The sequence below is a fragment of the Phalaenopsis equestris genome, unplaced genomic scaffold (genome assembly GCF_001263595.1).
Source record: "Phalaenopsis equestris unplaced genomic scaffold, ASM126359v1 Scaffold000304, whole genome shotgun sequence".
NCBI classification, from domain to species: Eukaryota; Viridiplantae; Streptophyta; class Magnoliopsida; order Asparagales; family Orchidaceae; genus Phalaenopsis; species Phalaenopsis equestris.
This window is the reverse complement of record NW_018164746.1, coordinates 262146-286747: the sequence shown is the minus strand read 5'-3', so window position 1 is coordinate 286747 and position 24602 is coordinate 262146. Positions and strand designations below refer to the sequence as shown.

The 24602-nt window shown below is 36.1% G+C and overlaps 1 protein-coding gene across 1 annotated transcript in view; it reads left to right on the top strand.

The window, feature by feature from the left end:
* Positions 1 to 214: 214 nt before the first annotated feature.
* The window catches only part of LOC110025577 (N-terminal acetyltransferase B complex auxiliary subunit NAA25), a 117022-nt gene continuing 92634 nt past the window's right edge, over positions 215 to 24602 (top strand). Inside the window, exons 1-6 of the mRNA XM_020726132.1 lie at positions 215 to 612; positions 6889 to 7051; positions 7146 to 7264; positions 7347 to 7421; positions 16744 to 16837; positions 16991 to 17109. Coding sequence (XP_020581791.1) covers positions 466 to 612; positions 6889 to 7051; positions 7146 to 7264; positions 7347 to 7421; positions 16744 to 16837; positions 16991 to 17109 — 717 coding nt within the window. The 5' untranslated portion in view covers positions 215 to 465. The remainder of the gene's footprint in view (positions 613 to 6888; positions 7052 to 7145; positions 7265 to 7346; positions 7422 to 16743; positions 16838 to 16990; positions 17110 to 24602) is intronic.

The window sequence follows — 24602 nt, the reverse complement described above, 5'->3', positions numbered from 1 at the left end:
TAATTATTTCTCACATCTAAATTGTCATATTTACATACATAAATTTAGTGTTTTAAATTTATAACTTAAAAGGTGTATTTTTATTTTAGAAAGTGATAATAATACTACCATTTAGTGATACAAACGATTTATGCGATATAAATATAAAAAATTAGGTGTGAGAGGTAAATAAATAAAAGTAATGTGCTGATTATCTGAATGACCCAACAATCTTCCCCTCACGCCGGCTAAAAGCTAACCACGGTCACCAACCGATTTCATGAGTTAGCCGTCTTTCTGCGAGCGCTCGCTGCTCAGCCAAATGTTTCGTCTTTTTCTAGCAGACGGTAACCAAGCTGCCCTCTGAGCTCGTTCCCTGCCTCACTCCTTCCTTCCCACTAATCGCAACCAAAACTTCAATCAAACGGAGAATTAAACCCAAGGAACCCTAGCATCCTCATTCTCACTTACAAAACCTAAGGCTCAATGGCCTCTAAGCTTGGGCTCGCCGGTGGGATGCCGGAGCGAAGGGTACGGCCGATATGGGACGCAGTCGATTCTCGTCAGTTTAAGACGGCTCTTAAGCTTTCAACTGCGCTTCTAGCGAAGTACCCAAATTCTCCGTATGCTCTTGTAAGTTCCCTCTGTTGTCGTATTCAAACCATAATCTTTTTTTCTTGTCATTTCTATTCCAATCTGGGATTTCTTACTTTGCAGTTGTAGTTACTCCCTTGTAAAATAAGGACTGAAATTTGATAGGGAATTGTGTTAAGGAAGTTTAGTGAACATTGGGGCATTTCAATTTGAGAGAAAATGCAATACTCCCTATGAACCCTTAACATGATCCGAGGTATGATGTTGTTGAGGTGATTGCCTGAAATTGGCCTGTAGTTTATAATTTTACATTTATTATTGAACCCTTAACATGTATCATGGAAGCATTATAACTATTTCATTCTCGAAATTAAAAATTCTTTCCACATTATGATAGTACAACACCAAGTCAAACAATACATATGAAGGTGCAAGTTGCAGTAAAAATGTTTTCTGGATGAGAGATGCACGAGATGTAAAACTAGGAAAAAAGGAAGCTAATTAGTTATTTAACTAAACATTTGTTATGATGATCAAAGTTATGGTGGATTCGCACCCACTAGTTACATATTATAGACTATATGTGTACCAGGAAGGAAGTAAAATAGTAAAGGGAGAAAAGAGGAGGAAAAATGCACGATGATCTCAATAAATTCTTGTACACTAGAAAAGGGATAGAGCTCAGCTTCTCACATGAGTTTTCTGGAATGGAATTAAAGTAGTTCCTTACTTGAGTGTCAGAGGTATCTAGGTCATATGCCTCTTCAATTTAGCTAAATTGAAACATTTTGTGGCATATTATTGTCATCATGGAGATTCAATTTTTATTCCGCTTTAAATGAAAACTTGAATTATGTTTATGGCATAAAAAAGTAAGACTAACTCACCAATCATTGATTAACATAGGGTCCATTTGGGTTTGCTATTGCTTTTTCTATAATTAGCTGTAAAGATTTTATGGAGAAAACAATTGTTTAAAAGCTGCTATGACTATGTAAATGTTCTCCTTTTCAAAAAAGGCGAACAATAGCTTTCTTACTGTTACTACACTTCAGTAGTTCTGGCTATAAAAAATAGCTTTCCATCACAAAGATTTTAGAAATCAACAAGAAATTTATAGCAAAAAAGAACTGTGGTGTCGTTTGAAAATTAAAGCAATGAGAAACTGAAAGACTCTTATTTTCTTAGTTATGTTAGCATGACATTTTTTAAATACATTTATATGGTCCATCCTTACTCCTAAAGAAGAATACAAGGTAAAAAAAATAAGAAATAAAAAACTTGAATGCTAAAAAAGATAAAAATAAATCTTTTTACCAAATTTGTTTTGGCTGTTTTAAGCTCAAGCTTTCCACATTTCTTTCTTGAATATTAAATAATTGTGCTTAAAAGGGGAAAATTCATTTTTAAATTAGCAATAGCTTGTTTTCATTCTTTTTTTTGTTTGATACATCATCTAAATTTAATATTCTTCCTTTTGATATGTTTATTAGTTCTTGATATAATTTATAAATGGGTTTATTTGTTTTTCTTCGAAACTGCTGCAACAATGGGTTAAGTGATGTTTAGCTTATCACTTTATATTTTTGAAATTTTCTTGTGAAGAACTAGAATTTTACTATATTTTTAAAACTTTTGGTGTGATTACAGAATTTCTTCAAGCATGTGGGGAAATTTTATAAAAACTAGGAAGTGATTGCTTAACCCTTTAACAAGTGGAATTGTTTATTAAAAGGTGGAACATAAATTTCACGAGTTTATGTTTATATTTTGAATAAAGAGATGCAAGAAGGTTTAATAAAATAAAGGCTAAAATTTAAGAAAATTAATTGAAAAGGTATATAGCACAAACACACACATTCATCAAATGTTTGAAAACAAAAAGATGATTTGTTCACATCTAGTAGCCCACTTGGAAGTCTAATTTTATCACTACATTTCACTAATTTAAACAATCTAATATATTTAAATAGCATCAAATATCTATGTATTTAATTGTAATCCATTTTAGAAACTAGGCATTGAAATTGAATTATTTCATGAAATCAGAGCCATCGTTTGTGTAAAGTTTTATTCATCCAATTGATGATCAAATTTTTAAAAGTTCTTAAAATAGTGCTTGCCACTTACTTTAATGATGTTATGGAGAATAGCTGCTTTAGATCTAACTTTTGAAGGCATAATGCTAGTTTTTAAATGGAAGGATAATGACAATGCTCTTCTTAGGAAGTTAGAAGTTCATTTCCAACTATACATTGCTTTATAATTGACATAGAGCAAATTCAACCACCAAATATTTTTATGCAATTTTTGAATACATTAGCATTTATGTAGGTGGATAGATAGATACATAGGAATAGACTTCTCATCTTCAAGTTTTGTTTTTTAATTTATTATTTATTATTATTATTATTATTATTTTTTATATATTTCATTAAATCGTATTGCAATTTATTTGACCCTCATATATATATATATATATATATATATATATATATATATATAAATTATTTTAAGCCAAAAGAAGCCGAACACGAATGAACAAAACAAGCCGAACATGAATGAACAAATTTTTATTCTTTTTTGACACGTTTATATATTGAGCGCAAAAAAATTGTTCGTGTTCGACTGGTTTGGACTTGCTTAGTGAACAAATCGAATACGAGCTTTTTAACTAGCCGAACACGAACTGTTCGCGAACATCGAGCCTTTTTGACAGCCCTACATGCGAAAGAAAAATGATACAACACTCTATTATGTCATAAATCATAGATACAATCTCTGAAACACACAAACCAAATTAAAAGTCTTCCAAAATAGATAAAAACACACACGCATATAGTCTCATATTAGAAATAAATAAATAAGAAATAAATAAAAGAAGGCAATAAATTCCCTCATGTGACTATGTTAGGACATAATATGCTTGGATCGGGCTTTCCACGATCGCGAAAACTCTTATTCCACAATATTGCAAAATATTCATGAACGGGACGGGATCCTTATTCCCGTGATTTTAGCGAGACTCTCCCGTGTTACTTGAAGTCGCCCAAACATTAGAAAGTTTTTTTTAAACTTGCATTAAAATGGAGAAAAATGATAATGTTTGTTAAAAATGAAAACACCAAGAAATGACAAAGAAACTTTTAAATGAGGGGTTTAAATTAGAAATTATTATTGACGATAAAAATGAAAAATATGCTGAAGCGTATAATAGATCGATAAAAAAAAATCAAATAGAGTTGGCTTTAAAAAAGATTAAAAATATGCTGAAGCGTATGTTGACCTCAAATTTTCGTGAGGTCTAGTATTCCCGTATAATAGATCGATAAAAAAAAAATCAAATAGAGTTGGCTTTAAAAAAGATGCGTAAAGGCTTAAGCTTTAGGTCCATATATGATATTTATTAAGATTTGTGAAGTTATGTGGATATTGTAGTGATTGATTTACACACCATTTGAATAGAATTTTGAAGACTAAAATGATGTTAAATCCGTGGAGGCATATTTTGATACTCCTTTAAGAGCAAGGGTGATGTTCTCGATCTTGCTAATAATAGAGGGATAATACTTATCATTTATAAAGCTTAAAAAGTACATAAACCTTAGATAATCAGTTTGGTTTCATGCCATAAATTTATATAATTGAATAATTTTTTTTTATCAAGACAATTAGAGGAGCGCAAAATGATAAAAAATAATCTTCATATGATTTATACTGGACTTAAGAATATATGATTGAGTATAATAGGAATTGCATACCAATATGAATTGATTTGGTATGCCTAAGGTTGAAAGTTGAGTGTTAAAGATGTATTGACATTATTCAAGATATGTATGATGAAGATATTTATTAAAATTGGTAGTTATGGAGTGATCCAAGAGTTTTTAACAATGCTAATTTTATTTTAAGGATCAATATTGATTCTTTATTCTTTTTTATATTGGATATGGAGATGCTTATAAAGAATATATGAAGCGAAGTGCCTTGTTGTATATTTTTCTGGATAATATGGTTTTAATTAGTAAAGCATTCATTAAAATAAGTGAAAAAATTTTAAAAAGTTGTTCAAATATTTATAAGATATATCTTGGAATTAGTAAAGGAATGATTGAGTATACAATATGATATTTTAGTGTGTGTGATGTTAGCATTTATCATTTATGATTATTGAAAGATAATGTGATACTTTGATGTAACTTGTTAAATATCCTGGATCTGTTGAATAGAATAATGCATATATATTGAATTTGATTTTTATAGTTATGAATAGATGATAAAATGGAGAAGTGCCACACAGTTTTTATGTGTTCAAAGGATATCGAGGAGGTTTAGAGATAAATTTTATAAACCCTTGGTTTGGTCGATGATGTTGTATGCATTTGAATATTGGGATTTGAAGTTGTTATTGATATTTGATTTGATTGTGACAGGAACGAGAATGTTAATATGGAAATGTGAAAAAATTCGGATGGATAAATTAATGAAAATTATGTTGGAGAAAAAGTTGGAATGATATGCAATGAAGATTATTGAAAACTTACTTTAGGTTGTTTGGACATGCAATAAAGGATAGAAAAAGCACCTTTACATGAACAGTTCAAAATGATATGCGATGATTAAGTTTAACGACTTAGGAACATATGAAAAATATGGACTTATAATGCAGATTCAAACTATTTGGGATAAGGCTTATGACGGCGATGATCATACTCATTTTATATACTTATCACATACGCTCGTATACTTGTCAGAGAGAAAAGTAAAGGATTAAAAGAGGTGACATGCAAATGATTGTACCTTAATTGAAAAAGGGTTTAAGATGTACAATTTGTTCTTTTTAATGCAAGAACTGTACATTTAAGTTTATTTTCAACCATTAGAAATCAAATAATATTTCATTGTAACTAAGGTGACTATATAGACTTGAGGTTTCATGAGTAGAAGTTTTTTAAAAAGATTTGTGAAGAATATGCTTAACACCTTGGATAGTACTTGCCAATATCAATTGAAAAATTTAAATTCATAATACATATTTAAATTTTTTGGGATAAGACTACTTATGATGATGTTCCTACTTATTATATGAACATGTCACTTAACCCCGTATATTATATGTCAAAGAGAAAAGTGAAGTATTAAAAGTACTAATTTTACCTTCCTTAAGAAGTGTTTAGGATGCACAAATTAATTTTCTTAACTGTTAGAAATGAGAATTCTACATTTAGGTTTCTTTTTCTGCACTAGAATTCAAATTATGTTTTTTTTTTCTTAAATTTAAGTAGCTTTATATGCCCTACAAAGTAAACACACCATTTCAAGAAAAGCGTTTGGAAAATAAGCAAAACTGTACAGTTGGGATTTTTATCCAAAAAATTTGATGCTTCCAAGTTAAGTGATTAGCATAAACTCTAAATTAAAATAATAAGCTTTAGAGAAAAGAAACGATTCCAAGATGTTGCTTCAAAGCATTTTAGAAGAGCTTTACTTTTGAGTGCTAAAAAGATGTGTAAAGCAAGTTCTTTAAAAGAATTGCTTTATTATTATATTTTTAAACCTAACAATGTTGAGGGCATGGTGATCTTCATTGTTATTAATAATATTATCTCAACTTTTTTGGATTGTTTTTAGGAATTTTCATTCGCCATTCTTCTTCTTTGTTGAGTTGTGCATGAGTAGTTAAACCAATTGGACAAAACTTGATGCACAATTTGTGTCTAAGTTACCTTCAATTACTTCTTTTTTTCTAAACCTTCAACATTAATTTTATCTACAAGTCTCATTACATCTTCCACGTAGTACATTCTCAAACCTCCCAAGTCTATTATTTTTATTTTATTATTTATAGATGATACTCCCAATGTTCCTTTATATTATTTGTTTTTTGCTCCACATATCCATCTTAACATTCTTTTTTCTTCCCAATTCAACTTTTTCAACGACTTTTTTGCTGCTGAGCACTTATATCCAGGCAACATAAATGGCTTAAATATGTTTCTACATCTACTTTTAAGTCTCTATGGTATTTCTCTTGTTTTTGTGGTACTTATATGGCATCTCTATTTCAAACACCTAGGCCTAGATCTAAAGCTATTTAACACTGCTGAGTGATATCAGATATCATATTGTTTTAGTCTTTTACATCTTATTAGCTGGCATGCCTATGAATTGTGTCTACAGCTTTCACTCATTCTGTTTATTCTCTGCCCTTCTTATTATCAATTTAGTGTTACAGATTCTAACATCCACATTGAAATGGTTATCACCAGACTATGTTTATACAGTATTTTGAAATCTTCATGTACTTTGTGTCAGGCACTCAAGGCTCTCATTTTGGAAAGGATAGGGAGGCTTGATGAAGCACTAAGTGTTTGTTTAGAGGCCAAAGAGCTCTTATATTTGAGTAATTTGAATATGGTTCCAATTGATGATCTCACCCTCAGCACTTTACAGATTGTATTTCAAAGGCTTGATCGCTGTCTGTATCACTACTCTTTGTTACATTCTTTAATAATCATCAATATCTTGTAAGGATTTATATTCTGAGTCTTATTTTATGTTCATCTCTCCAGTGGACCTTGCCACTTCATGCTATGAACATGCTTGTGGAAAGTTCCCAAGTAACTTAGAATTATTGATGGGTCTTTTTAACTGTTATGTGCGTGAGTATTCGTTTGTGAAGCAACAGCAGGTATTTTTGATGAGGCAGTGCTTCTTGAGTTTTACTTCTCCACTAGTGATTACTGATTTTGTTGTGCGGTTATTTTTTGCAGACTGCCATTAAGTTGTACAAGATTGTTGCTGAAGAAAGGTTTTTGCTTTGGGCAATTTGCAGCATTCAATTGCAGGTTGTCATATTGACTATTCATTGAAATTATTTTAGATCTTTTGTGGGTGTTCAGTATTTGCTTACCATCAATACAAGTATTGGGTTACTCTAGATGCAATGCATGCTGTAACTTTTGACTTTTGTTGATTTTTTATAGATAAATAAGCAATCAGAAGCAATTGAAAGTGTCCTAACTGAAAACAATATTTGTTACTTATGTTTAGCGTGCATGGTTGATTATTTATATCGCTGTCTTATTGTTTGCTGCATATGTACTTTTTTTTTGCCCATTATGGAGTTTATCTTTTATGGAAGCTAACATATGGAGATTACCTCCTTAGGTTACAAATGTTTTGTTCATTCTTCAATCTTAATCCTATAAAATGCCTTTCAATTTTATGTGTTTCAATTTGAAAATTGATACGATGCCAATGATATTTTGTTTCATAAGTGACATGAAGCCTTTAACACATAGAAGTGGCTGTTACTCTGATGTCATGCGATCATTGTATCCTAATATATTTTTTCAAGCCAGATCTGAAGTGAATGGTTCATTTTCTTTTGAGAAAATGATCAAAATAGCAACTCGATTAATTTTAGTGTGTGTGTGTGTGTGGTTTTTTTTTGGGGGTTGGGGGGCGGGCTTCATCTTAGTATCATAATATATAATAGGTTTCACTTAATCCCTGCACTCCTAACGCGGGAGACAACATATTCTTGCTTTTAAAAGTAATAAAAATTTAAGTGAAAATTAACAAATTGTGTTTAAAATGAGAGTATTTTAAAAATTTGCAATATTAAAATTCTTACAGAATCTAGTTTTGAATTTATCTTTTTTTGAGATATAGTCTATCTATAATATTTCCAATATCTTTAATTTTATTTCAGAAGCTTTGTAAAGAAATTAATACATAATAAATTTATAAATTTTAGCAATTATTATTGATATATTTTCTTAAAAAATCTTAAACTTAAACAGATAATTTGCTTAATAAAATATTTAAGCTGCTGTGTGAAGAAATTAATACATATTAAATTTGTAAATTTTAACAATTATTATTAATAAATTTTCTAAAATAATCTCAATCCTAAACTAATAATTTATTAGTTATAAAAATTTCAGAAAAATGTAAATTTTTATTGTTCACATTTTTAACACCATCCGCTAACTTTTAATTTTACTTTAATTTCAATTAATTTTAATGATGAGATTATTTTGACTTCTATTTTTAGAGTCAAAGGATTAAGTTGAATCTTTTATATAATATGATATTACAATGTACTTGAGGCGGGTGCTCCCTTGGACTGGACGCGGTAGGAGCTGGAAAAGGCTTGCTATTTAGGACCGGTTTAGCGGCGAAGTAGAGGGGGTCGACCGGTATCTTAGAGGTCAGGTTGCCGCCCAATAGGAGTGGTACGCCATTAGTTATCTAGTATTATATATATGTTGTTTTTATGTTTCTTGGGTAGCTTTTACGTGTGTTTGCTGGGACAGTTGTCAGCGTCTCTAGATTTTCCGTTCTACGAAAGTATCTAAGGGCGAGTCGTGCTCCGGCTATATCTTGTTTCGAGGTGGTAATTATCCTTAACTTTCCCATGCTCTACAACCTTCCCTTCGTTGTCGTGGGGAAAATTTCAAACTCCTCACAGATACACAAGCGTAGGATAAAAGAACAAAAAAATTGTGTTACTGCTGTGCCGAGAAATATACCCTAGGCCGCCGTTGTAAGTAACACGCCTTTCAGATTCTTCTTATTTAGGAGGAGGATATAGAAAGTGAGGAGTCATAGGAGGATGCGGTGGAGGAGCATTTACATTTGGATGTGGCAGAGGTATCCCTCAATTCGGTGGTGGGATTTACCCCGAATCACATCATGAGGGTGAGGGGGTGGATTGGAGAACAACCGATTGTGGTGTTGGTGGATAGCATGGCCACACATAACTTTATCTCAAATCAGATTGTGGAGAAGCTAGGGTTGGAGCTGGTGATTACATGGAGCTTTGGCGTCATCGTTGGTACGAGGAAGGTGGAGAAAAGTCGGGGAATTTGCAAAGGGTTGGTTCTGACATTCCATAGCTTACAGGTGGTATAAAACTTTCTTCCCTTAGATTTGGGTAGCACAGTTGTGATTTTGGGGATGAAGTGGCTGCGAACGCTGGGACAGATGAACAGGGATTGGAAGTCCCTGACGAGGGTAGAAAGGTGACGCTGAGAAGTGATACTAGTTTATGCAAAACTATGGTATCACTCAAAACCATGGTCAAGTCGATACAGAGAGCAGAACTCGACTACCTGGTAGAGTTGCAGAGCATTGAAGAGGTTTGAAGATCAGAGTTGACAAAGTTTCTTGAAAGGTTCTAACAGCTTCTACAGCAGTTCAAGGATGTCTTCTCCAACAATCAAGCGGGTTACCTTCCCGTGGGAGCACAAACATGCTATTACCTTGAAGGAGGGTGCTCCCTCATCAGTGTCAGACCATACAAATACCCTCATATTCAAAAGGATGAGATAGAGAAGTTGATCCTAGAGATGCTCAAGACCGGGATTATCTGGTCTAGTGTGAGCTCTTTTTTTAGTCTCGTCCTGTCGATGAAGAAAAAATATGGTAGTTTGAAATTCTACATGGACTACCAAGCTTTGAACAAGGAGTCGGTGTTGGACAAGTTTCCTATTCCTGTGATTGATGAGTTGCTGGATGAGCTTTATAAAAGGACTATTGTTTTAAAAATTAATCTTAAGTCGGGACCACCAGACCAGGATGAATTGAATGGATGTGCACAAGACGACGCACCAGACAAATGAAGGACACTAAGACAAATGAATGACACTATGAGTTCTTAGTGATGTTGTTTGGTCTCACAAACACGCTTTGATCCGTCATGAATAGAGTTTTCCAACCTTACCTCTAGAAATTTTTCTTGGTATTCTTTGATGACATTTCAGACAAATGAAGGACACTATGAGTTCTTAGTAATGTTGTTTGGTCTCACAAACACGCTGGCGACATTTTGATCCGTCATGAATAGAGTTTTCCAACCTTACATCTAGAAATTTTTCTTGGTATTCTTTGATGACATTTGATCTACTACAGTTGTACAGAGACAGAGCATGTGAGACACTTAAGGGCAGTCCTGGAGCCGTTGAGGTAGCACCAGTTATATGCCAACTTGAAGAAATGTTCTTTTGCATAGTTGAAACTCGAGTACATGACATATGTGGCAACTAGAACGGGGGTAGCAGTTGATTAGTCCAAGATCAATGCTATGGTTGATTGGCATTTACCAAGAAGTTGAGGGGATTCCTTGGTCTCACCGGCTATTACTGGAAGTTCGTGAGAGGATATAGCACAATAACATGACCACTGACGGGGTAGTTGAAGAAAGTCATTCTTAAATGGGAGGAAGTAACAACATATGCATTTGAACATCTGATGAGGGCCATGACTAGCGTACCAATATTAGCACTTACAAATTTCATTAAACTATTTGTGATGGAGACAGATGCATCAGGGTACGGATTGGGAGCATTGCTCATGCAAGAACAACGACCAATTGCCTACTTCAGTCAGGTTCTTAGGACCAGAGATAGACTAAAGTTAGTATATGAACGGGAGTTGATGACAATTAACTTGACCATTTAGAAGAGGCGACCCTACCTGTTGGGATGATATTTTGTGGTTAGGACAGATCAAAGGAGTCTAAATCTTCTGGAGTAGCGGATGGTGACTGAGGAGCATCAGAGATGACATTCAAGCTACTGAGGTATGATTTCGAGATTCAGTACTGACCAAAATTTGAGAACAAGGCAGTGGACACACTGTCAAGAAAGGTGAATGAACCCCTATATTGAGAAGCCTTGAGACAAGAGAGCGAAAGGGATGAGGAGCTGAGGAAGATAAGAGCCGAATTACTACGAGATCCGAACAGTCATCCAGGATGTGCATTGAGGGGACAACAACTGCTTCATCAGGCGCGTTTCGTGCTACTCAATTCTTTTTGAGTATATTCCGAGATTAATACAAGAGTTTCATAGTAGTGTTATCTGGGAACACTCAGGGGTGCAGAAGACCTACAGTCGTCTGACGACAAAACTTTATTGGGTGAGGATGAGCAAAGACGTCGGGGATATGGTGACAAAATGTGACGTATGTCAGCGACACAAGTACTTGAACACGACACCAGGGGGGTTACACAACCATTAGCATTGCCGGGAAAGGTTTGGGAAGAAGTGACGATGGATTTCATCTAGGGATTGCCACATTCAGAAGGGTTTACGGTGATCATGGTAGTCGTGGATCGCCCGAGTAAGAATGCACATTTCATTCCCTTACGATAAATCTCAGTCGCAGCAGTGTTTATTCAGGAAGTGGTCCGTTTGCATGGAGTACTGGAATTGATTGTTTCGAATAGGGATAATGTGCTCCTCAACCACTTTTGGAAAGAGCTATTCATGTTGCAAGAGACAATCCTTAAGAGGAGTACCACATATCATCCCCAAACTGATGGATAAACGAGGGTGGTCAACAGGAGGGTGGAGACATACCTGCTTTGTTCTGTATCTGATACACAGAAGCTATGGGCCAAGTGGATTGCATGGGCTGAATGTTGGTATAACACGCCGAAGCTATGGAGCGGATATTGGTATAACACGTCGTACCACACCACATCACAGACCACCCCTTTCAAGATATTGTATGGGCGGGATCCACCTCACTTGGTACATTATGGGCATGGCGCCATACCGATATCTAGCGTCGATCAAGGAGAGAGACATGATACTAGCAAAGCTCATGGGACATTTACTAAGAGCTCAACAAATCATGTAGAGGAAAGCTGATGAACACAAAAAAGAGGTGCAGTTGAACCAGGATATATGATCTACTTGAAGCTGAGACTATATCGACAGAAGACATTGGCCAGGAGTGAGAAACTTTTACCATAATACTTTAGACCATATGAGGTGATGACACATAACGGGGAAGTGATTTATCGTTTGAGGTTATCATCATCGTTCACACTATAGTCGGTCTTCCATGTGTCACCACTGAGACGTGCGATTAAAGATCATATACCCTCGCTTACACTACCGTCGACACTGATAGAAGACCTGGATGTGACTTTGGTTTACAATCATCGTTCGCATTACACATGATTTTCCATGTGTCACATCTGAGATGTGCGATTGAAGATCATACACCATCGCCTACACTATCATCGACGCTGACAGAAGACCTAGAGATGATTTTGGAGTTGTTAGAGATCGAAGGACTGCGCCGAGTAGGGGAAGCAAATGAGGTATTGGTCAAATGGAAGGTGCTATCAGACCATGAAGCAACATGAGAGCCTTATGAGGTGATTCTCAAGTACTTTCCATCCTTCCATCTTGAGGATAAGGTACTTTTTTGGGAGAGGAGTAATGTTACGCCCATACACGAGCCTATACACCTTGGACCAGATGGAAGCGTTATAACTGGCCCACAGGCAGCCAAGTCTTGGCGACAGGAAGAAGTGAAGAGAAGGGAAGTTGCAAAAGAAGAAAAGGAAATGTTAGGGTTTACTAGGGCCATAATCACCTATGCAAAGAGGAGAAATTAAGGGAGTTTGGAGGGTAAATTAGGAAGGAAAGTTTTTTAAATGCTGTGAGGGGATGTTATTAGGGGGAGAACCTAGAGCTCGCTTTCTTTATACTTTATTTGGTTGGTTCCTGTGTTTTCTTCTTTTGGGTGGTGTTCCTAGCGACATCTAGGGTGTTGGAGAGCCGATCAATCTCTCAAAAGTAGATTATCTTTTGCATCTTGCTTGTTTGCATTTGTTTTTCATAAGAGCAGCCCTTATTTGACTTATTTCCATCTATCTATCGCTGTTTCACTGTTATTGTTTGCTGATTTTGGTGCCGAGGCATATCAGATTACTACATGAGAGAAGATGAAGAGAGTTGCAACGAGAGTACCTACCCGCACTATTGTCAAAATCTTTTCTTGAGGCTCCACTACCTAAACAGAGAAACCTATTAGTGGAGGAGTACACAACAGAGTTTATGCTGCTTAGGCTGAAATGCGAACTGACGGAGTTAGAGTAACACATGATAATCAGGTATTTGAGATTTGAAGCCCACCATTTGCAACGTGGTTCAACTATTGCTTTATTTCTCTAGCTTTGGCGGGATCCTCATGGACAGAAAAATATTGCAGCCAGTTTGATAATAATTGAGTGACATTATTTTTTCTATCCAATGAATCAATTAGATATGATGCAAAATGGATCTTGTTCTATCGTTGATAAGAGATTTCTATATGAAAAATACGAATTGGAGTTTGAAGAAGGGTGGAGTTTGAAGAAGGGGAGTTTGAAGAAGGGGATGGTATCCGCAACAGATAGAAGAGGATTTATTCAGGGTCTGTTTGGGGCAGCGGTAGCTTATTGAATAATCTGCTGATAAGCTGATTAAAAATAATCCACTAATAAGTTAGGTGCGGTGACTATTACAAATTTTTATTTTTTTGGAAAAGCCAGACTGTTGCCAATAAGCTGCCACCGCACCTAGATAGGTGCAGTGTGAAAACGTTGTTTTCTGCGTTTTGAAAACACATAAGCTACCAAAACGCAGTTCACCCAGAGTCATCAATCACATAGTTTGGGCTCCTAGAATATGACGATTTGATTGTATCGAAAGGCTCACTGAATTGAGATTTCCCTATTGGACTGGGTGATTTCGGTGCAAATGGATCATTTTTCATAAAACGATGAGCTTCAAGAGAATGATTCAGAGTTCTTGCATAGTGGAACCATGTAGTACCAGACACGAGATAGTTCTTCCAAAGAACAAGGTATTTTTCTAGAAAAACAATTCATTTTGAACTTTTGGTGACATTCTGACCTTAACGCTGAACGTGGAGAGACAACAGAAGCAGAACAGTCATCCACTGCCATTTAGGCAGCCACCCACAACTCCATAAGTTTACACTCAAGATAAATGAGAACTATGGTCAAGAGAATGATAAGGCTGCCCTGAGTTAGCAGAGGCTTGAGAAGAGCAACACCCTCAATAAAATCCCAGACAGAAAATGCTTTAGATGTCATGATTTTGGATATATTACTTTCAGTTGACCGACTAGCCGAGTTATATCCTTCGCTGAGTAGGGTGTGATAGAGGAAGTGAACAAAGAGGAGTTAGTTGAAGAACATGGTGAGGAGTACCAACTTTCACCAGATGAGGGCATGATACTTATGTTTTGACAGGTCCTTCAGACTGAGGCTATGAGGGAGCAACATTTGCTTCACCATAACTTATTCTAAACCCATTGCAGTGTGAAGAGAAATGTGTGCAACCTCATCATCAGCGGAAGATGACGTCTACACAGATGGTGGATAAGTTGAGCCTCACGACTCAAAGTCATTCCCAACCATACTCTTTGATGTTGTTGAAGAAGAACATAATCAACATTGACAGGAGATGTCTCATAGAGTTTTTCATTAGAAAATAGCTGCAAGATTAGTTGTCGTGTGCCATGGTGCCCATTGATGCTTGTCACATCTTATTGGGGAAATTGTCAAACAGTTTGATCGCCGAACTTAGTACGATGGATTCAGCGCATAATTCCTACCTTCTTCAGACTTCGAGGTTACAGGTGCTCTTGCCATTCAGAAAGCACCTGGGGTATAGAGTTCGATGATGATAGAGGATAATGAGACAGAAGAGTCAATTTTAGCCACAGGGCAAGCTCTACAAAGAGTATTTCATGACATCATGATCGATGCATTACCACCACAACTGCCATCATTAGAGGAAGTTCAAAATCTCCTCACATTAGATAGGGATGAGCCAACCATGGGCTACCTTTGAAAGAACCTACAAAATATACTTAGCAAGAAGTCCCAGTTCAGTCTAGTATTGTACCCGTACCCTTAGATGGTTGAACCGATATGGATGACTACGCACAAGTGGGGAAATTAATTCAAGCGTTTTGGGGAACAATGCAATCGATAGTGAGATCCGGATGCTCATATCGTTGCAATCAAAGACCCTTCAATTCCCGGGGATTATAACAACTCTGCTAGCTTCAAAGTGCCTGACTTGATTTTATACTATGAGGAGCAGAAGCTTCGACGAATGAGGTCAAAGTTCTCTCAATCTCAGGAGACCGACGCGAGTGCTCTCTTGGACTGGACACAGTAGGAGGCAGAAGAGGCTTGCTATCTTGGACTAATTCAGTGGGAAGTAGAGGGGCCAACTGGCCTCCTTGGGGGCTAAGTTTGTCGCCCAATAGGAGTGCAAACACCCCTAGTTATTTTAGCATTTTATGTGTTATTTTCTTGTTTCTAATGCAATTTTTTCATGTGTTTTCTGTCGGGACAGCCGTCTGCGTCTCCAAGTTTCTCTTTTTAGGGCTGTATCCAAGGGCAAGGGTGCTCCGGCTCTATCTCGTTTCCAGGTGGTGATTATCCTCAACTTACTTATCTACTGCAATCTTACCTTTGTTGCTGCCTTCACCGTACTTGTGCAGCTACTTTCGGATAATTGTTTCTTTGCCGTTCCTGTAGCCCCCACAGCTTCCTGCTGCCGCATCCCCTCCATCCTCACTGTTTTCTTTTAGCTGGCAACTCCCTAAAACCCTGTTGACCCCCTACCACCCCAGCTGCAACTCCTCCAGACTCCTTCCTTACCTACGTTCAACCCCAACTACACTTTACATTCTGTAGCTAACCACATCCCGTACTTTCTTGCTGCCTGCTGCCCTCCTACAACAGCCACCCTTAGGCCTACTGGCTTCCCAACCCTGCTACCCTCTTTCACTATTCTAGACCCATCACAACCACCTTCCAGCTTCCTTGGCGCCGTTGGCCTCCTTTCTGCTAGCCAATCGCAACCACCTACACCCTTTCCTCCCGCGGATCCTACCACCACCCCAGTGTGGTATAAGTTTAGTTACATTTGTGCTGCGTCTGTTATTGTTGCTCCATTTCCGTGAGTCAGTTTTATCCCCTATTGGCTTTTGCAATAGTAATAATTTTTTTTCAATTGTTGTTTTTGGTTAACTCTGATATCAACACCCCTACAAATAGTTTGGTGATCATTTTAGCCTTTTTTTACTTCTCTATTTTTCTTTGCATAGTGATTTGTTTATTTAATCTCATTCTTGTGTTTTCTTTTTATTGAGTTCGATGTTATTTTTTTGATGAGATGCATAATAGCTCTTTAGTGCGTCATGCTTTCATATTGCATAATCGTGAAGTTATTGTTACTGCAAATTGTACACCAATTACCATGTATTGTTTTTTTTCCTCTTACAATAAGTATGGTCAAATTGCCTTGCATATATCTGAGCTTGTTGCTTTTGCAGGTTCTTTGCAGTTCGGGAGGTGAGAAATTATTATCTCTTGCTGAAGCTTTACTTAAGAAGCATATAGCTTCACATAGTCTGCATGAACCTGAAGGTTTGACTCTTATCTTTTTTCATATTCCAGTTCCAGAAGTGTCACAGCTCTTTAATTTTTCATGTTCCCATCTGAAGAAAAAACACTATTTGGCAGCTTATTTACTTTAACAGTATTTGATACTTGTGATTAACCTTTCAATATTCACGGCAGCTGTTGTCATGTACATTTCCATTCTGGAACAACAAGCCAAGTATGACGAAGCTTTGGAAATTATTTCTGGAAATCTAGGTTCCCTCATAGGAATTGAAGTTGACAAGTTACGTTTGCAGGTAATTCTTGTTTTCACAGCCTTTTTTAAATGGTTTCCCTTTTCCATTTAGTATTTTTTTTCCTTGCTAATTTTGTATCTTCTCCTACGGCTAGCAGAACTTGAAACCTCGAATGGTACTACCTTTTATTTGTGCATGATTTTTTGCACTTTTTTTTAAAATTATTTTCAGTGCATATATTGTTGTTGACAAATGTATCGCATTTACTATGCTTAGTATCCGTTATATATTTATGTATAGAGGGAGGGAGGGAGGCCGGAGGGAGAATATCTTCATGTTTTTTATATGAATCTACAATTTATTAATACAAATAATTGAGATGCGAGACATGCATAGATTAAGGGTTTGATTGGGGTAGCTGTAGCTTAATAATAAGCTGCTGCGCAACAGTTGTCACAGGAAGCTGCTGCGCATAAGCTGTCTGTCTTTTTTTTTGCATTTTGGAAACAACTGTGCTGCAATTGTTTATGGACAAATGACCATTCTGCCCCTGTATAGTAATGATGTTTGCAACAAAACTGTTCATAACGCAACAGTTGTCACAGGAAGCTGCTGGCAGAACTTGAAACCTCGAATGGTACTACCTTTTATTTGTGCATGATTTTTTGCACTTTTTTTTAAAATTATTTTCAGTGCATATATTCTAATTATTGCTGTTGACAAATGTATCGTATTTACTATGCTTAGTATCCGTTATATATTTATGTATAGAGGGAGGGAGGGAGGCCGGAGGGAGAATATCTTCATGTTTTTTATATGAATCTACAATTTATTAATACAAATAATTGAGATGCGAGACATGCATAGATTAAGGGTTTGATTGGGGTAGCTGTAGCTTAATAATAAGCTGCTGCGCAACAGTTGTCACAGGAAGCTGCTGCGCATAAGCTGTCTGTCTTTTTTTTTGCATTTTGGAAACAACTGTGCTGCAATTGTTTATGGACAAATGACCATTCTGCCCCTGTATGGTAATGATGTTTGCAACAAAACTGTTCATATGAATATATTTTATACTTTAAAAGCAAAAATCCAGCATAAAATATTACAAAATAAAGATAGGCACCTCACTTAACAGTGAGTAGCATGATTACTAAAATTAAAAAAAAAATTATTAAAACAATAATTAATAATATGATAATATTATTTTAAAAATGTAGACGACGTATGTCACGTACTAAGTCGTCCTCCAAGGATACTCTTCATGCGTTATCACACTTGGCGGTGGAATCTTCCAACTTATCTACCCATCACAGTTTTTCATGATTCTCTGCGGGCACCTGGAAAACTATCTCCCGTAGCTATGTGGCTGACGTGGAACTAGCAGGAAAATTTGAAGTCTATAGTAGCAGCGCATACTTGGGAGCTGCCATAAATTCTTGAGCTCATCTTTTTTGAATGCTTAAAAAAACATCTCATTAGACATAATAAAAGTAAAAACTGACAACAGAAGTAATTAATTATAATTTTATGCAGCTGTGAGGTCTTAGAGAATTCAGTATATAAATCAACGAATCTGTCACTATAAGAAGACGACATAAGTTATAAAAAATGGGTTCTTGGTTGCCTTTAACCCACGTACTACCAAACTCGTGTGTGTCACATATGCATACCACCAAAAAAGACAATCCAGAAGAACCTCAAAAACTATAGCACCGAAGAGAAGAAAAAACTTGGTTACCTTCATTAGGATTTTACATGTGCCACCAATTAATAGTAACAAACAAACCATTTAGAAGAACCCATAAGGTCGAACGTCTTATCATAGACCTCCAAAACCCACAAAAAAAATGTAAAAGTAAAAAAGTCATTTACAAATTGTGTAAAAATCCAAAATGATCAATATCAAATACACAAAGAACGAAAATAAACATGAACTATATAAATTACCTATACAATAAACAGTGAATCTCTTCAATAATCATTGCAATTAATAATATGATAAAAACTCCATTCACCCTCCAACAATCACATCCGTAATTTCTTCTCTTAACTCTGTTATCTCGCTTTTACCTTTCCCGTCTTTAATACAGGTCTCTAGAATATCTTTTTTGTCGTGTGACAAAGATTGTCCAAGACGGTACTCATATGCTCGGTAGGGACATGCTCATGATCCTTGTCCGCCCTACGGGAGTCCATGTCGTTGCTGGAAGGCTCCAAATATAATTGTGGAGAACCATCGTGACAATCACAATCTGCACCTATTTGGGAAATTGGTAAGATGACATCGCGATGTATAACCCATTTGTTCTTCCAAATACCAATAGTCATCTCAATAACACCGCGTAAGAATGAATGTCTTTTGTTGAATATTCCTTTTCGGTCCCGCGCGACATTGCTAACTCGCTGAAAATTTGGTATGTGGTAGCTCGTATCATGGTAGGGCTTTAAATACCCTCACTGCAACGGATGCCTAACATCAACCAAATAATATTTACTTGATGTGAATTGAATGATTAGTGTTAAAGGAAAAAAAAAAGGAGAGTAGCTCAGTCTCAAGCGAATCAGTGGCCGGATTTGGAAAGTTGTACTTGTTATTCAGTGTTACAAATTTGAAAATTCGACTGTCATGTGCTTTTCCCTCCCAACTGACCATGATAAAAGTAAAACACATGTTGAAATCGCGTATTGCCATGACATTCTGTGTCGGGAACCCACAACGACTGATAAATGCGATCTTTTTCATTATTTAGAACATGTGCATCAACGTGTGTTCCATCGACTGCTCTAATACAATTCTAGAAAGATAATGAAGAGTTACGTAATTATGATATCTATATGAAAATTGAATGTAATAAATTAAAAAATTTATCTTAAAGTATGACATTTACCGCGCATCATGCGAAATCTCTGTGGTAGTCTGTTCGAATGTAAGATCTGTTGGTTTTATGACTTGTGAAGAAAAATTGACAAGTGCATTCAACCCCACGGAGAAATATATGCAAATCATTTCAGAGGAGTGTTGAAATTGCTCCATAACTCCTTATATTGATTCATTTTGCGATAATATGTAGAGGGTTATTGCCAACGCCTCTCGCGAAGTTGTTCTGGATAAGCCATGAAGTTCATTATTACTCTGTAGTTCCTCTAACAGACTGGTGAATACCGGCTGTATCATGCGAAATATATTGCTAAATCTCATTGTGTGACCCACATGCAACTTCCCAACCCATTTGTCTCCAACATATGAAGCCATGAAGTTCATTATTACTCTGTAGTTCCTCCAACAGACTGGTGAATACCGGCTGTATCATGCGAAACATATTGCTAAATCTCATTGTGTGACCCGCATGCAACTTCCCAACCCATTTGTCTCCAACATATGATAATGTCATGTAAAGTGAGCGCTCTATGTACATGTTATAATATTCATACATCAAACATACGATGATAGGTGCAACTCTCCTTCTACACCTTTTTCTAGTCGCATTCATGTATTTCAGTATCGAAGTGACTAACACATAAACATCAATGAATTAGCTACAAGGTTACGAACAAAACCAACATAAACAAATAACATTACAAAAGTAAATAGAAAACATAACGATGAATGAAGCAACATAAATATCCAAAACATCATGAAAAACCATAAACAAATAAAAAAGTCTCACAAGAATCTAATTAAAAAAAGTGTCCCTCAAATGTCACTGCTTCCATGAAAATAAGATAGGTAAGACACCCTACGGTCAGCTGACATCACTGTGAAAAACTCGCTCCGGGCCGAATTTTCAAGCAACTTCATAGAGAACAATTACAATGGTCTGTCCTCAGAAATTTCAGGAGTTGCATCCAAAATTCTCATAACCTGCTGGATAGAAATTGCTTGTGATGGACTGAGGTCATTGGTGCTTGAAACCACCAACTATGAGATTCGACTTCTAAGGAAAGAAGCTCCCTCATTCTTTTTTTTTTTCAACTCGGGGATGCTTTGACCGGATGAACTCAACTTCATGGAGGTCCGGGCTGGGGCCTTCAATAGAATCACACGTTTGGTTAACTCCCAAATTTCCTGGGATGCCACCCAACCCTACCTCACTGGGGGCACATGCATTGTTGCCCGTTATCACGACACCTCCAAACAGACGATCAAACTTCTCCTCTAACTCAGGATCGATTCTATCGTTTTTAATTTTTTTTGCAGGAGACACCACTTACAAATTCATATGACATGTTGGATTTAAAACAAATTAAAAATTGACAAAAATAGGGGATATTTAAAAAAGGCTCACCGTCAGTCTCTCTGCGCGCTACTCGTAAGCATCAATCGTTTACTTTACTAGATCCCACCTCAAGCCCGTTGATCATCGCTTCAATTCTTTCCATATTTTTCAACTCTTCTTTAGCTAATCCCACTTGTTTTTAACTGTCTTCTATGATACTCTCTGCCTTTACTTTCCTTGAATTTTTTAATAATATTTTGACAGACTTCCTTGTTGAAATAGGTTGTCAGCCTATTTCACAGTTTAACCTTGTTGAGGCAAATGTCGCAAAATATTAATTTTGTCTCTTTATCCCACATTGGAGATGAACCGACCTTCTTTTTCTTAACCATTGTATTGCTAGCATGAAGAAAAACTAATTAACCTAAATATGAATGCCACAATATCAGAACTGAAAGAAAAATAAAATTGTCACAATATCAACACCAATGCCTCTCCCTACCACACTGCAACACCATCTACACATCACCACTGACCCCACCTCCACACACAAACACCTCTAACTTAAAGAGGCACAGAGCAGACCCCCCCCCCCCCCCCCCCCCACCCACCCCCACCACCACCTCTACATAGGGCTGTCAAAACGACTCGTCGTTCGCGAGCAGCTCGTATTCAGCTAGTTAGGAAGCTCATGTTCGACTCGTTTTGGCTCAAAATACTAATGATCAATTATATATATATGTATATATATATATTGATGAGTAATAGTTTTAAAAAAATTAATTGACTGCAAGGCTATAAAGATTACTAGCAACAATACAAACACCCTCTTTCAGCAATTTCTCAAACTCTCACTCAAACATCAAAGTTAAAGATAAAACCTCATTCTATAATTTTCATTTTCAGGATATCACATACAGGGCACCCAAAACATTGCTAACAGCAAATCAGGCACCATCTTTCTACAATTTCTCAAACTCTAACAGAAACATCAAAGCTGAAGATAAAACTTCATTCCATATTTTTCTTTTTTAAAATTCTACATATAGGGCAACAGGAAATTTGCTAGCAACAAATCAAACACTCTCTTTCATTCATTTCTCAAACTCTCACTCAAAAATCAAAGGTAAAGGTAAAGCCCCATACCATATATTTTTTTTATTTTTAAGATATCACATACAGGGCACCCGCAACATTGCTAACAAAAAATCAAGCACTCTCTTTCAGTTATTTCTCAAATTCTCACTCAAACATCAAAGGTAAAGATAAAACCCCATTCCCTATTTTTTTCATTTTTAGTATTCTGCATACAGGGCACTCGAAACATTGCTAGCAACAAATCAAACACCCTCTTTCACCTATTTCTCAAATTATAAGAAAAACATCAAAGGTAAAGGTAAAACGCCATTCCATATTTTTCATTTTTAGGATACCACATACAGGGCACCCGAAATTTTGTTAGCAACAAATCAAGCACTCTCTTTCAGCAATTTCTCACACTCTCACCAAACATCAAAGGTAAAAATAAAGTTCTATTCCATATTTTTCATTTTTGGGATGCAACATACAGGGCACCTGAAACATTGCTAGCAACAAATCAAACACTCTTTTTCAGGCATTTCTCAATCTTTCACTCAAACATCAAAGGTAAAGATAAAACCCAATTCCATATTTCTCGTTTTTAGGATACCACATAAAAGGACACCCAAAACATTGTTAGCCACAAATCTAGCACCCACCTTCATTCAGTCATTTTTCAAACTCACTCAAATATTAAAGGTAAAGATAAAATCACAAATCATAAAGAGAAAACCACAAATCGCAAAATCTAAATTCTCACTTCAAACCGCGAATGAGAAAGCCACAAATTGCTAAGAGAAATTCATTACATCGGAAAAAAAATATGTGATACCGTAGGAGGATGGAGAGCACAACAAACAAATAGAGAGAGCCGGAGATCGGAGGGAAGAGGGAGAGTAGAGAGGCAACCCATTGCTACCAGAGATCGGAGGGAAGAGATAAAAGAGAAAGGCAACCCGTTGCCATCGGAGAGAGACACGAGAGAGGAACGATCGAGAGAGGTGATCGACAGAGATGAGGGCAGAAGAAATGCGAGAGAGATAAGGTCAGAAGAAACACACGAGACAAATAGCGTAATAAGGGTAGAAGAAACGTGTGAGAAAATGCGAGCCGCGGGTTCTACGATAAGCGGCCATGCAACTGTTTCCTAACACTTTTTCCGGCGTTTTCAAAATGCGCCGCACCAATTAAGCCGCCCCAAACGAACCATAAGTTGATTGATGCATCCTAAAAGAGTTAAATGGTGTGAGAAATGCTAGGGGTGCTATCTAAAAACAACAGATTTTTTGGAAGAACTGGGAATTTTATTAATATTTTGAGATGGAGGAAATGTTGAAATTGAATTTGTACTGTTCTATATATTATAGTTCTTTTTTGTTTTATTTTCGGTTACGAAAAGATTTAATGAGCTATCTAGATAATGCAAATAAATGCCCTTTGACACTGGTTTTGTTAGATCTAGCTGTTTCCAGAGAATAGCTATGGAAGCCACATGTGAAGTGCCGGACAAAGAAACATATCTAACGTATGAGCCCCGTACCAATGTAAGTTTGTGAAGGATTGATGTTTGAAACCTATCAGGAGGGCTGCTAGAGCGGCTACTAACTTGGCGATATAGAGAGTATATTTGAATAATTCTTATCCCCGGTGTCAGTCTAATAATTCATGCAAATACACCTTTCATGAGAAGTTCCAAAATATACTTATTAGTTAAAGTCTAGTCAATCTGGACACTTTCGTGTGGACCAAAGTGCCTATTTTGTAAGCTCAATCATTTGATTTGATTAATCTGTACAATGACAATGTAAAACCCATAAATTTGAAACAAAATGTAGAAATGTACATATTAACGCATGACCATGCAAAATGACTCTTATGGATTTCCAATATAATTTAAAGCCAAATTTAATTTCATTTATATCTGTCTCAACTAGAAGATCACTTAATTTGAAGGGATAGTCATTTGACTAAAGGGATGATGTCACTTTGGAAGTGCCCAGTTCTTGCTCTTCTCTTGGCCTATAATTTGAGCTCTAATTTACTTAATTTTAAAGGAATTATAGGAAAAGTTTTTGAACATATTTTGTTTCTTAAATTTCATTTGCGAATGAGAACATAAGCTTGGTTGCATATCTAATAATGAAGTATACAAGTATATTGACTTATTTTGACACTGAAACACAGTATATTCTGCATCTGAAAACGTTAATGTCCATTCCTGATTTGCCTTGGATATGTTTAATATATTTTTGAGTC